The 14089-nt window shown below is 41.5% G+C and overlaps 1 protein-coding gene across 17 annotated transcripts in view; it reads left to right on the plus strand.

The window, feature by feature from the left end:
* STIM1 (stromal interaction molecule 1) overlaps nucleotides 1-14089 on the plus strand; it is a 172991-nt gene that overhangs the window by 82676 nt on the left and 76226 nt on the right. For all 17 annotated transcript variants that reach the window (XM_008531558.2, XM_008531557.2, XM_008531554.2 and 14 more), the window contains one exon: nucleotides 7861-7991. In XM_008531558.2, coding sequence (XP_008529780.2) covers nucleotides 7861-7991 — 131 coding nt within the window. The remainder of the gene's footprint in view (nucleotides 1-7860; nucleotides 7992-14089) is intronic.

Raw genomic sequence — 14089 nt, forward strand, 5'->3', positions numbered from 1 at the left:
AATCTGAAAGTCTTCCCAGGGTTAGTGCTCTCAGTCTTACAGTCTTTTGAGCCCTTATCTAAGGGTAAGGATGGATTCTGATCCCATCTAGAGTCACTACAGAGCTTGCTAATGTTACCCTGGGGGTGAGAGGTGAAGCAGGAGAAATTATTCTCATTGATGGGGCCCCTGCTGGTAAAATTTAGCAATTTCCAGATTCCCCTCAGGTTCCAGCCAAGCGCTGAGGAACAGTCTTACCTGTGCCCTCTCTACTCCTTATCTTTACCTTCTTCCTTGATTGCTGTTTCTCTCATTTCTTTCCCTGTGGGCTTGTGTCTCACATCAGACAATCCATTTTCAGGCTCAATTGTGGTGGCTCTGCTTTGCATGCTTACAGATATGTGTTCTCTGGGGGATGAATTACTGTTCAGTGATAAGAAATGAAAGTGGCTGGGAGAGAAGTGGCATTAGGTAGATGGTGGATATTGGTGGTGGGTTTGGGGTTGTACTCAAGAATTCTCTTGCCTTTTGGGGAGATATGGTTTGTTATGAATCCCTTCATGTATGCATTCGTTCCTTCAGCCAGCGTATACTGATTTCATACTTCAGGGTACATGTTAGTCATGGTATCATGTTGGGCCCTAGGGGATAGAGTGAGTCAAGCTTAGTCCTTTCCCTTCTCTGGATGTGGCATGTGAACAACTCAGAGCATGAGAATTAATGCAACAGAATTGTGTACAGAGTGCTTTGGAGCGGAGAATAGTAAATGATTAGTTCTTCCTGGAGACGGGAGAGGAGATCTGAACGTGAGGGAAAGGACTTTGTGGTTTTTTCTGCCAGTGGTTAACAAAGCGTGGTCTGTAGACCATTGAGGATCACCAGGATCTTTTCAGAGGTCAAGAAGCTCAAAGCCATTTTAATAATAATGCTGAGATGTTATTTGTTTTTTTCATTGTGTGTACGTTTGCACAGGTGGTGCAAAAGTGAGTAAAACTCCTGGTACCTTAACAAGAATCAAAGCAGTGGCACAAAGCTGTGCTAGTCATCATTGTATTCATCACTTCCACACATTCTCAGTTTTTTGAAGAAAGCTTTTAATAAAGAAGTTAAAATTTATTAATTTTATTAAATTGTAACCCATGAATGAATACATATCTCTTTAGTATTCTGTGTGATGAAACAGGAAGTACGCATAAAGCACTCCTGCTGCATGTAGAAGTTTGATGTTTATCTCAAGGAAAAGCATTCGTGCGATTGAGTTGCAAGCTGAACTACCTTCTTTTTTCAGGGAACACTATTTTTACTTGAAAAAATAACTGACAGACAAACTGCAGTTACTCAGACTTATGTATTTGGCAGATTTTCTTGAAAATGAATGATGTGAGTCTGCTGCTTTGAGGAAAACAACCGGTAGTATTTGTTGCTAATGATAAAATTCCAGCTTTTAACTGAAAATTAGAATTTTGGAAAACTTATGTGTGCTGCTGTGAGCTAGACAGCTTCCCCAGATTTAAAACTTTTCTGATGAAATTGATGCGGGGTCGGTGAGCCGAGGAGTCGAAAGAAAGATTTCTTAGACTCTTAAGATCTGGCAGTAGTTCTTTTATTTAGAGAATAGAATAGCATGGGGACAGGACCCATGGGCAGTCAGAGCTTCTGCTGCTGCCAGCATGGGGACAGGACCCATGGGCAGTCAGGCTGCTGCATGGGGACAGGACCCATGGGCAGTCAGAGATGCTGCTGGCATGGGGAGCTGCTGCCGCCACCGCTGGCATGGGGGCAGGACCCATGGGCAGGCAGAGCTGCTGCCGGCATGTTGCTGCTGCCGCTTCTGCTGCCTCTGCTGCTGCTGCCGCCCCCGCTGGCATGGGGACAGGACCCACGGGCAGGCAGAGCTGGTGCGTGGGGACAGGACCCACGGGCAGTCAGAGCTCCTGCTGCTGCCCCGAGTTGAGGGTTAGGGCTAAATTTGAGGCTTAGGTATGTGAGTCATCTCTTTACGAAGACAAAGGAAAGAACATGAAAAAAAGTTAAAATGGTATCAGTGCAGGTGGGGTCTGGTCGTTGGGTGATCCCATGACTTTTAGACAAGAATCAAATCGGATTAAGTAAAGGTCAGAAGCCACCACGCTAAATCAGTTACATGAGATTGCCAGACAGCAACCAACTTAAGTTCTTGCCTTCTCCATTAAGAGTTTCTAGGGATAAGGTCATCTCTCTTCTTCTTCCTGGTACAGAGAGGGAGGCATCTTTACAGATAGAGGTTTCCCTTAGAAATGTAAATCTTTCCCAACAAAGGGACAAGCAAGCAAATTCCACTCCTTGGAGCCTGCTTCTCATCTGTAGTTTTAAAAGTAACCAGCCTAAAGTCCTCATCATAAACCGTTTTAAAATTAAGCAACCTAAAAATCCTCATCAAAATCAGTGGTGATATTAATAATTGTGATTATTTTAATATTGTATAAATGAAATATGGTAAATTTGGAAGCTCTGCCTAGCTCATTGAATCTGTAGTTTCTAAATGACCAGTGCATTATGTTACAAAATCACACGTGGATAAAAGATCCATTCAAAGTGAAAGATAGACCAATGGATTTTAATGTAATAGAGCACAAAAAGTTCATCCATGTAGTTTCAGATTTCACGTTGCAACTAACCTTTAATAAACCTACTAGTTGAGTTTTGGTGTAGTATCAGAGAGGAATGTCCACAGTTATCTGAAAGGCCATTAACATACTCTTGACTTTTCCATCTGCATATCTATGTTTTGATCTTCAATCAAAATAACACGTTGAATGCAGAAACAGTTATAAGACCACAGCTGTCTTCTGTTAAGCCAGACATTAAAGAGATTTCAAAAATGTAGAACAATCCCACCCTTCTCATGAATTTTTTTTTTCAGAAAACGATTATTTTTCATAAAACATGTTATTTATATTAACACATAGGAGATTTGTTTTAAAATGAATTAATTGCTAAATATTAGGATTTGTCTTTTAATTTCTAATGTGTAACTATCAGTTTTGAGCTTTTAAATTTTTAAGTGTGTAAAGGGGTCCTGAGACCAAAACATTTAAAAACCTGGTCCTGTGCTACTCTCTCTACCTAGAATTCTTCTCTTTTCTGCCTAGAGAAATCCTACATGTAATTGTGGAGTTGGTATTTTGTTATTCATTCAGAAAACATTACTGAGCATCCACCAAGAATCTGGCTTTTGCTTGCTACTGGGGGCATGGTCCCAAGGCCTTATGGAAGTTGTAGTCTGATGGGGAAGACAAATTAAACAACTGCCGCATGGGGTCCTGAGTGTTACTGGTGATGGACACATACATGTGGGAGTCCAGGCTATTGTCACAGTCACCTGCCAGCTCACCTAGAACATATGACTAATCAATTTGATTGGACCATACCTCTTGTATTTTATTCTTCATAATCTGAAAGGGAAAATGGCTGAAGTAGAAGATGGGAACTGTTCACTTGCTGCTCTGACAGGAAAGAAGGAAACTACAAATGTATTGAATGTCAGCTTTATGCAGGCACTATGCAAGGTATTTTAACAAATGCAGTCTTATTTAATTCTCGCTAAAGCCCTATGCGGCAGAGACAGTTCTCTTCATTATGCAGGTGAGATACTGGAGGCTCAGAGAGGTTAAACAACTTGTCCAATATCATATGGTTGCAACTGATGAAGCTGGAATTTTGACATATGGGTTCTGACTCAAAGTCCAGGGCTCTCTCATTGCAGTAATAATGTGTTGCTAAATGGGTGGATCTTCTAAGGTATTCCAAGATGGTTCTGGGAAACCTTGCCAGATTGGACTCTATCAGAGAAAGTAGAAAAGGTCTCAGGAAGGAGAGAGAGACAACGTAAGAAATGGTTGGTTGAAGGAGTTATTTGTGAATTTTGGCTGATATGGTTTTTCTGGACAGGATTCTATGGCCATATGGAACATTAAGATTTTGTACTCCTTTATCCTCATCCCTTTAATCCTTTTCCATGCCTGATGATGCCAGAAGCAAAGGCCACCTGTCTGATCAGCTTACAAACCAGAGCCTGGTGTTTAAACCCCAAACTTCTTGGATCTGCTTGTAGGCCTTTGGGAAAGGGGCTGGCTGACCTCGGGCCAGTGGTGCCCAGCCTGGAGGCTACCAGTCCCTAGAGCTTGGTAAACTATTTCCATTATTTTTAAAAGCCCATTAGAAGTTGTACGTCAGTTAGGATCAACTGTGTGTGGATACAGGCTTATGAAAAGATTGAATTCTTTGCTTTGGGTCAGAAATCTGTCAGTCCAATGTGGTTCATGTGTGCTACCTGTGGTCTTCTATAACAGGAGTCAGCAAACTACGCCCCAGGGGCCAAATCCAACCCATTGCCTATTTTTGTAAATAAAGGTTTTTTTTCTTTCTTTCTTTTTTTTTTTTTGCTGAGGAAGATTAGCCCTGAGCTAACATCTGTGCCAATCTTCTTCCATTTTATATGTGGGTCGCCACCAGAGCATGGCTGATGAGTGGTGTAGGTCTGTGCCCAGGATCTGAACCTGCAAACCTGGGCCACTAAAGTGTGCTGAACTCAACTACCAGGCCACGGGGCCTGCCCCCTGTAAATAAAGTTTTGTTGGAACATAGCTAAGCTCATTCACTTACGTTTTGTCTATGGCTGCTTTTATACTCAATGACAGAGTTAAGTAGTTGCGACAGAGATTATATGGCCCATAAATCCTAAATTGTTTACTATCTGACCTTTTATGGAAAAAGTTTGCTGACCTGTAGAGTAATTTTGATTCTTTCTATCATGGCAGTTAGCACATAGTGTTTTAATTGCCTATCTCCCCCACTTTCGTAATTGAATTCCTTGAGAGAAAAGAAGATATGATTCATCTTTTTATGCCCTGTGCTGAATACAATGCCAGACATATGAAGGGAAGGAAAGCCTTATGTTGGTTGTGTTGCAGTGCTGTGTGCTTTTTCTATGAACTAGTCATTACTTACTGTGATTTTATTTTGATAGGTAGTTCATGGATGGGAGTCCATGAATGAAACAATGGTGCCAAGAGCTCTTGTTGTTGAGGAATTTGAGAAACAATGCCTTAATCTTTGGCTACATTCGACTCTTTCCCTCAGTACCCACCACCCCTCCACCCCACCCTCCACTCCCTAGTCCAACTTGGCAGGACAAATATAGAGGAACATAAGGTTACATGGAGTTATGTCTTTTGTATGTGTACTATTCATCTTACTTTTTTTCTTTTATAAAGCCACTTCTTCAGTGTGCTTCTTACCAGTATTACCATCTGTGGCTTCCAGAAGATGAAGCCAACCTAAAGCTATCTGATCACCTTGGTATAAGGACAATCAGGTGAAGTGCGGGCTTGGGAATCAGCAGACCTGGACTCTTGCTGTGGCTTTTCAGCTGCTTTTGACTGTTAACATCAAAGTTAACATCTGTGAACTTCAATATTGAACATATTTTTATTGAGACACATCTGAGACACTTAAAAAGTTTAATATATTTATAGCCTTCCCTCATTTTGTAAAGGATTTGAGCAATTAGCAAGTGATAGAGAGGTAACCTGTCTTGTCTTATTACTGTCTGAGTAGCAGACAAGTAAATGATTAAATGGATTAGAGTGTTTCGGGTCTTTGATCAGTGCTTTCTAGAAGCCTTCATGACCACAGTCTCTTTACCCTGTCTTTGCTTTCTTTCCTGTGACAGTTTCTTCTGTTATCTGGGAAATAGGGTCTTTCTTGTATCTTCTTTGTGGGTGATCTGAAGAGTATTTTTTTTTTTTTAATTAATGTTATGATAGATTACAACCTTGTGAGATTTCAGTTGTACATTATTGTTAGTCATGTTGTGGGTACACCACTTCCCCCTTTGTGCCCTCTCCCCACCCCCACTTTTCCCTGGTAACCACCGATCAGATCTCCTTGTCAATATGTTAACTTCCACCTATGAGTGGAGTCATATAGAGTTCGTCTTTCTCTGACTGGCTTATTTCGCTTAACATAATACCCTCGAGGTCCATCCACGTTGCTGTGAATGGGCCAATTTTGTCTTTTTTTATGGCTGAGTAGTATTCCGTTGTGTATATATACCATATCTTCTTTATCCAATCATCAGTTTCTTGGCATGTAGGTTGGTTCCACGTCTTGGCTATTGTAAATAATGCCGCGATGAACATAGGGGTGCAACGGACTCTTGGGATTTCTGATTTCAGGTTCTTAGGATAGATACCCAGTAATGGGATGGCTGGGTCATAGGGTATTTCTATTTTTAACTTTTTGAGAAATCTCCACACTGTTTTCCATAGTGGCTGTACCAGGTTGCATTCCCACCAACAGTGTATGAGGGTTCCTTTTTCTCCACAACCTCTCCAACATTTGTCGCTCTTGGTTTTGGATGTTTTTGCCAATCTAACAGGTGTAAGGTGATATCTTAGTGTAGTTTTGATTTGCATTTCCCTGATGATTTGCGATGATGAACATCTTTTCATGTGTCTATTGGCCATATTTATATCTTCTTTTGAGAAATGTCTGTTCATGTCCTCTGCCCATTTTTTGATCGGGTTGTTTGTTTTTTTGTTGTTAAGCCGTGTGAGTTATTTGTATATTATGGAGATTAACCCTTTGTCGGATAAATGGCTTGTAAATATTTTTTCCCAATTAGTGAGCTGTTTTTTTTGTTTCAATCCTGTTTTCCCTTGCCTTGAAGAAGCTCTTTAGTCTGATTTGTTTATTCTTTCTATTGTTTCCCTCAACTGAGGAGTTATAGTGTCCGAAAAGATTCTTTTGAAACTGATGTCAAAGAGTGTACTGCCTATATTCTCTTCTAGAAGACTTATTGTTTCAGGCCTAATCTTTAGGTCGATCTGAAGAGTATTTTACCTAGAAAGTAGTTATCAAGATCTGGGTCAAAAGGAAAGAGGAATTTTAGAATCTAGGAATTGGAAGAAATACTAGAAACTTTAGTTAAAATGCCTTTTTCAAAATACTAGTGAACTTGAGGCCTGGAGAAGGGAAGTGACCTCCCTAGAGTCACATGGTAGAGATAAGACTAGACTCCAGACTCTTTCTGCTCTGCGCATCAGTGGAGCTAGGTGCTTTCCAGGTTTGTAAGAGAGGATTAAGTATCATGAAAGAGCTCGGGTGTGGCCTAGGATCCTGTGCTGGTCTTACTTCCGCATGAGTGACTGTGTGATGGTAGACAGAGGAAGCTGCACGCCAGACCTCCTAAGCTGTTGTATCAGATGAGCTCAGGACCATAGACATCTAGTAGATATTTGCTGAATGTAACTGTCTTTGGGAGGGCATCAGATGTGAAGAGTTTCCCCAGTTAGCTTGTGGCTGACATTATTTGTACCAACAGTGACAAAGTGAACAGAAAAGGAAAACTACATATTATTCTGGCATTGGAATGAATGGACTATTTTTCTGTTTCTAGAAAAGATTGTATTAATTTAGATTTGTTTATTGACTGATTAAAAGTTATATTTCATTTGAATATGTATTTCTTTGATTACTAGTAAGGCTAAACTTTCTTGTTCACTGGTGATTTGTATTTTCTCTCTTTTGTATTTTTTTTCTTTGAGTTACCAATTCGTGTTCTTTGTCTAGATCTCAGCGTATTCCCAGTCCTATGCTTGACTTCTCTGCCAGGGAACTATATTAGGATGATAAAGCATTGTCCCTAAATGAGGGATCTCAGCACATTGTTGGGGAGACAGTTAAAGACTAGATGAAACACTTTTCTCACTGTACAAATATCCGGTTAAGTGGCTACATGAGGAGTCAGGTGCTAGAAGCTAAGGATGCTGAGACAGGTGGGTAATAGAGGCTGGGTGGCAGCTCCTAGTAATATTGTCTCTTGCTTTTCCTGTACAGAGTTTTGCCGGATTGACAAGCCCCTGTGCCACAGTGAGGATGAGAAGCTCAGCTTTGATGCAGTCCGCAGCATCCACAAGCTGATGGATGATGATGCCAATGGTGATGTGGATGTGGAAGAAAGTGATGAGGTGAGCTCTCTCACCTTGCCATGGCTCTCTGCTCTTCCTGTGTGAACCGTTCCTGAAAGCTGTCTAGACAGACTGTTGCCCATGCAGCAATGTTCTTGATGTTGGCTTGTTCTCTAGGAACTCGTCCCTATCAGGGGAGGTGATTCTCAACAGAGCAGCCCTCCACGAGCCAGCCTGTCAGAGTGCAGGCCTTATGTCTATGTCAGTGCCTGGGCTGGCTCCTGTCTGCTTACCAGCTAGAAGCACACCACTGAGAGAGCTGTGCTGTTTGAGAGGGAGAGGGAGCCCTGAGGTTGGTCTCTACAGTTTCCCTGAATCCTCATTGTAATCTTGCAGTAGATGGAGGGCATCAGTCTATGCTTACTCTGTGTTCAGCCCTGTGTCACATGTGGGAGAGAAGGTAAGACAGTCAGATCTTGCCCTCTGGGAGCTTATACTCCATTTGGGAGGAAGAAACAAATGTTCCTAGAAAGATCATTCTGAATTCCTGGCTCCAGTTGCTGGGAGCCAGTTGAGTGGTCCAGATAGTAAGAGTGAGAGGAATCTCTAGATGGAAAAAACTCTGTTATTGTTTCACCTTTTGGCATTACTACAGCACCAGTTCCACAGAGTCCAGCGTACAAAGTCATCCAGTGTGACAAAATTTAAAGGTTTCAGTTGATTTCAAGCTCAACATGAGCCAACAGTTTGGTGAAGCTACCAAGTTATGCCAAATGTATAATAATGATTTAGTGTATATTATGAGGGAGGAGGTAATCCTAATCTCTCCTCCCTGCAGTTTAGCCCACCTTTAAGTTTTGAGTTCAGTTTTGGATCTCACGTTGTCAGAAGCATTTGGAACAGGGAGAGCCTATACAGAGAGGAGTGATGTGAATGATGAAGAGTATGGAAACTATGAAATGGGGAACATTCAACGCAGTTCAATATTTATAAGTGTCTATTATGTATGTGCCAGACACTATTCTAGACATGGGGATGTGGCAGTAAATAGGACAGATAATTTACAGTTGAGTGAAGAAAGTTTCACCTGGAAAAGAAAAGACTCAGTTAATGTAATTTCTACCTTTGAATACATTAGAAGTGAAGAAATCAGACACATAATGATAATGATAACAATGAAAACCGCAGCACTAACTATCATTTATTGAATTCTTACCCTATGCCAGGCATAGTGTTAAGCCCTTTCATAGTTACTCTTTTAACTTTCTTAACAGCTTATGAAGTTGATATTATTACCAAGGACTAGAGCCTTGGAAAGGTTAAGCATTTTGTTCAAGGGCACACTGGATATGAACACAGATCTGATTGCAAAGCCCATGCTATTAAGTATAGCTACATTGTTTCTCTTATTCTGAGGGCAGAACCAGGACCAGTATGGGGAGAGTAAAATATAGCCATATTTTTCTAGAATGAAGAATTGCCTAACGCGCTATCTCGTCATAGAAGAGGCTTCTTTGGTAGGTGAGTAGTGAACTCCCTATCACTGAAGATAGGCAGGTAGAATACAGCACTCCACCAGTCGGTCAGCGGAGGGGATCCTTGTAGTAGATTGAACTAGATAATGCCTAAGGAATTTATAAGAGGAGAAAAATAGACTTTCTGGAGGAAAAGTAGAATTTGGATAGAGCAGAGGGGGTGAGGGAGCCTGAATAACAGGGAACCAGTGTGAGCAAAGACGTGGAAGTAGAAAGAAGCATGGTGGGTAGGTTTGCTTAGACAGAGTGACTGTGGTAGAAAACTGCAGGACAAAAACCTGCAAAGGAAAGTGGGTCCCAGCCAGTCAGGCTGAGATGTGTATACTTGTTGAACCTGGCAATTTTAGGTTCTTTTGCAAGAACAACAAACATGATGAAAGTGTCTGAACTTTTGGTCACATCTAGAAGTGTCACTGACCCTCAAAGGACCAAGTTTTATTTGTCTATGCTGAGAATAGAGCCATGTTCCTAGTGGTGAATGAGGCCTGGGGGTATCCTGATCTCTCTCCGAGGGCCTGGCCACAGGACTGGGAGACGGACAGCACAACAGTCTAGAAGGTGATATCATCCAAGATCCACAAATTCCTCGATATCTTTGTCATCCACCCCTCCTCCTTTTTGACTTTCTGCTGAATTGCTTTGTCAATGAGGGGAGGAAGAAAATGTTCTTTTCAGAGGAATGTTACCGCAACAAAAAGCTCATCAGCACAAACTGTTCTAAAATAACACAAAAGCTGTCACCCTGCTCTTCTGTGTGCCAGTGGTGAGCTGTTCTTTTTCAGGATAGCTTCTGCCTTGCCTTGGCTTCCGCTGCTCTCTCTGCCATCTCAGGCCTCTGGTGGTTAGAGGGAGCTGCTAGTCTGAGTTTTCATGATCAGTCACACGTTACTGTCCTTGAAAGAGAAAGTAATGGTAGCAAAGTGTGTATGCTTACATCAGTCTAGACATATCCTAGACAACTTTGGAGTTCGGGGTCTAACTAGAAAGTTGGATGGATAGCTCAGAGCTTAGGATATTGGATAATGGACGCTGAGGCAGAGAGATGAAACCTGGTTGTGCTGGCCATCAAGGACTGAGATTTTTATGACCCATTTAAAAGCATTGCTAATTACCCAAGGATCTTAGTAGAAGTTTGAAAGGATGCTCTGTGAAGGCCTCATTTATTCAGCCTCAGATCAGTAAGATTTTCAGATAACTGAGTTAATAACCTCAGTTCTAGATCTTTTAAAATTTTAGCCGTTTTTGAAGTAAGTCTTTCTTCTTATAGATTATTGTGAGCCAAGTGTAAACTTTCTTTGGATAATTCAAAACATGTCTTCAGGGCCTCTTGCACTATTACCCCAGTGCCTAGATTCCTATATGCATTATTGTGTTTTCTTCTTATAGTTTTCCCATCTCTTCTTTGATTCATTCTCATTTCTAATTTCTGTATCTACTCTGCTATGAGCTATGAAATTAGACTTATGGTAAATAGACTCGGTAGTCATCTTACAGAAAATATAATATTATTTGTGTGGGGGGCAGCTACTTTGGCTGCTCAAGTGCCATCTCTGCTTGCTTCTGTCCTAGATAGCAGAGGCTATGGATTGTGGGCCCTTCAGATGAGCAAGATGGCACTGTTGGTGATGGTGCTCTTGCAAAGTTGGCAGAGAGTTCTATGAGCCTGGCAGTGTGGGAATTCATGACCTGTGTTCTATTCAGACTCTGATGGGGACACTGCCCATGGACAAAGGATTTTCTGCAGTGGGATGGTGCCATCAGGTTGTCCTGACAGTCTGAGGTCGGCTTCTCTGGAGCCTAGGTGGAAAATTAGGGCATTTATTCAGCCATTAAACAAATTCTTATTGAATACTTAGGATGTACCAGGTACTGTTGTAGGGCTTTAGATTCCATCATTAAAAAAACAGATAAGATCTCTGCTTTTATAGAGCTTATGTTCTAGTGGTCTGTGTCACAGATGACTAAGTGATAAGTAAACTTTGAAATTAGGCATAAATGTGATCAGATTTTAGTAGGTTAGTGACTTCCCCTTTGGTTTTCTCAGGGTAAAATGTTGGTTAATGATTCCTACCCTTGCAGGGTTGTTGTCAAGAGTGAGAAAAGTGCTGTTAAAAGTTCCCAGCACAAATAAAGAACTCTCAAAACTTGACAGTAGAAAACAAGCAACTGAATAAAAAATGGGAAAAGATTTGAACAGACACTTTATCAAAGAAGATATATGAATGGAAAATTAAACAGATGAAACTATGCTCAGTGCCATTAGCCATTAGGGAAGTGCAAATTAAAACCACAATGAGATACCACTACACACCGATTAGAATGGCTAAAATTAAAAAATGGTCAATACCAAGTACCAGACAAGAAAGAAGAGCCACTAGAACTCTTGCTTCTTATAAAGTTTCTTATAAAGTTAAATATAACTTAGTTCATTTCCCAGAAGTTCTGCTTCCAGATGTTTACTGCTATAGATAAATGACAGTTTAGGGGCTGGCCCTGTGGCCAAATGGTTAAGGTTGTGTACTCCGCTTTGGCAGCCCAGGGTTTTGCCGGTTTGGATCCGGGGACCAGGTGCGGACCTAGCACCACTTGTCAAGCCATGCTGAGGTGACATCCCACGTAGCAGAAGTAGAAGGACCTACAACTAGAATATACAACTGTGTACTGGGGGGCTTTGGAGAGAAGAAGAAGAGAAGAAAAGATTGGCAACAGATGTTAGCTCAGGGCCAGTCTTAAAAAAAAAAAAGAAAATTTATATTCATGCTGAAACCTGTACACAGATATTTATAGCAGCTTTATTCATAATCGTCAAAAACTGGACAGAAATCACTTGTCCTTCATTGTGTGAATGGATGAAAAACTATGGAAAACTACTCAGCAATAAAAAGGAATAAACTGTTGAGGCACACAACACAGATGAATCTCAAAGGCATTATGCTGAGTGAAAGAAACCAGTCTCCAAAAGTTACATACTGTATGATTCCATTTCTGTGACATTCTGAGAAAGGAGTGTGGGGAGGGTTTGACTACAAAGGGGCAGCATGAGGAAATTTTGGGGAGTAATAGAACTCTCCCATGTCTGGATTGTGGGGGCAGTTATAAGAATCTAAATATATATGAAAACTCATAGAACTATATACCCTCCCCCCAAAAAGTTAATTTCATCATATGTTATTTAAAAAAACAAAATTCCCAACATAGTACCTGACACACAGTTCAAGCTCAGTGAGTACTAGTTATTTTCCCCTTTCTCTTTCTTCTGTATTTCTAGGAAGGCTACCTGTATCTGACAGTTGTATTTTAATGTTTGTTCGGCTGATGTGTTTCTCTCACCAAATTGTGAGCCTCTTCAGGGCAGGGACTGACCTTGTCTGGTTTGTTTTTTGTTTCCCCAATGCCCAGCAGGACCGGGTACAGAATATATACTTAATCACTGTGTGAAATGACTGACCGATATCACTGTAGCAGCATGGTGTCAGGCTGAGATGGAAGTCTTGAGCAAGGGTGTGATCACACATTTCGGGGGGTAGGGATGGGTAGGGAGCACTGTGAGTCTAGGGAGCTGCAAAATCTACTCATGCTTCTGTTGGTATCTGTGGTGTCTGGTGGAGAAGTATGGCACAGGGTTAAGAGTGTGTGCTCTGGAGTCTCGCAGACCTGGGTTTCAATCTGGCTCTGCCTTTACCAGCTGTGGAAACTTGGAGATGTTACTTAATCTCTTTCAGCCTCAATCTCTTTGTTAGAAGTGGAGTAATAATAGTAGGCACCTCATGAAATTGTTGTGAAGATTAAATGAAATAATGCATGTAAAGTGCTCAGTACAATGCCTGGTATATAGAAGAGGCTCAATTTTTTGGGTTATTGCAGCTCAGATCTGCATCAGGCTGATGAAAATGTTCTAAACTTGTGGTGGTGGTTGCACACCTGTGAATATGCTAAAAACCCTTGAGTTGTACACTAAATTGGTACGTGGATTATATATCAATAAAGACGTTAAGAATATTAAAGTGTCACTACATTGGTTGGAGTAGTGGTCACCTCCTACTTGCCTTTCTGTAGCCTAGCCCATAAGAATCCCTAGGGCTGTGTGGAAAACACTTCGAAAACCACGTTGATTTCTCTCTCCATTTCCCCCACTCCTAACTTGGATAGATATGTAGAGGTGCTTCTAAGTCTGAAGGTTTCTGGAGACGGAAGTCCCTGGTTAGCTAACTAAAAGCTTGGTTGCCTCTGTTTCTGGGCAGGTATAGATGGCTTTTGAGGACACCAGACTGAAAAGCCCTGGGGCATTCTCTTTGGGAGAATTCCTTCTTTCCTTCCTCCCTCCCTTCCTTCCTTCCTTGCTTCCTTTTTCTTTTTTGTAGCTGTCACTTCTGGGGAAGCTAAGATGGCAAGAAAGTAATTCCCTTTCACCCACATACCTGGGACCTGAATCAAGTTCTTGGCACTTACCATATGGAGCTCCATGAGGGGAGATGGCAAAGGCACCTGGCTAAGTAGCCCTGGTTTTGTTTTTCCTGGATTCACCTTGTCTCAGGGCCTCCCTCTGATTACCACAGCTGTTACCATGCTGGCCTCTGGGAAGCAAAGCTCTCCCTTTAGTCCCTGGACCCAATCCTAAACATG

Source organism: Equus przewalskii, chromosome 6 (genome assembly GCF_037783145.1).
Source record: "Equus przewalskii isolate Varuska chromosome 6, EquPr2, whole genome shotgun sequence".
Taxonomy (NCBI): Eukaryota; Metazoa; Chordata; class Mammalia; order Perissodactyla; family Equidae; genus Equus; species Equus przewalskii.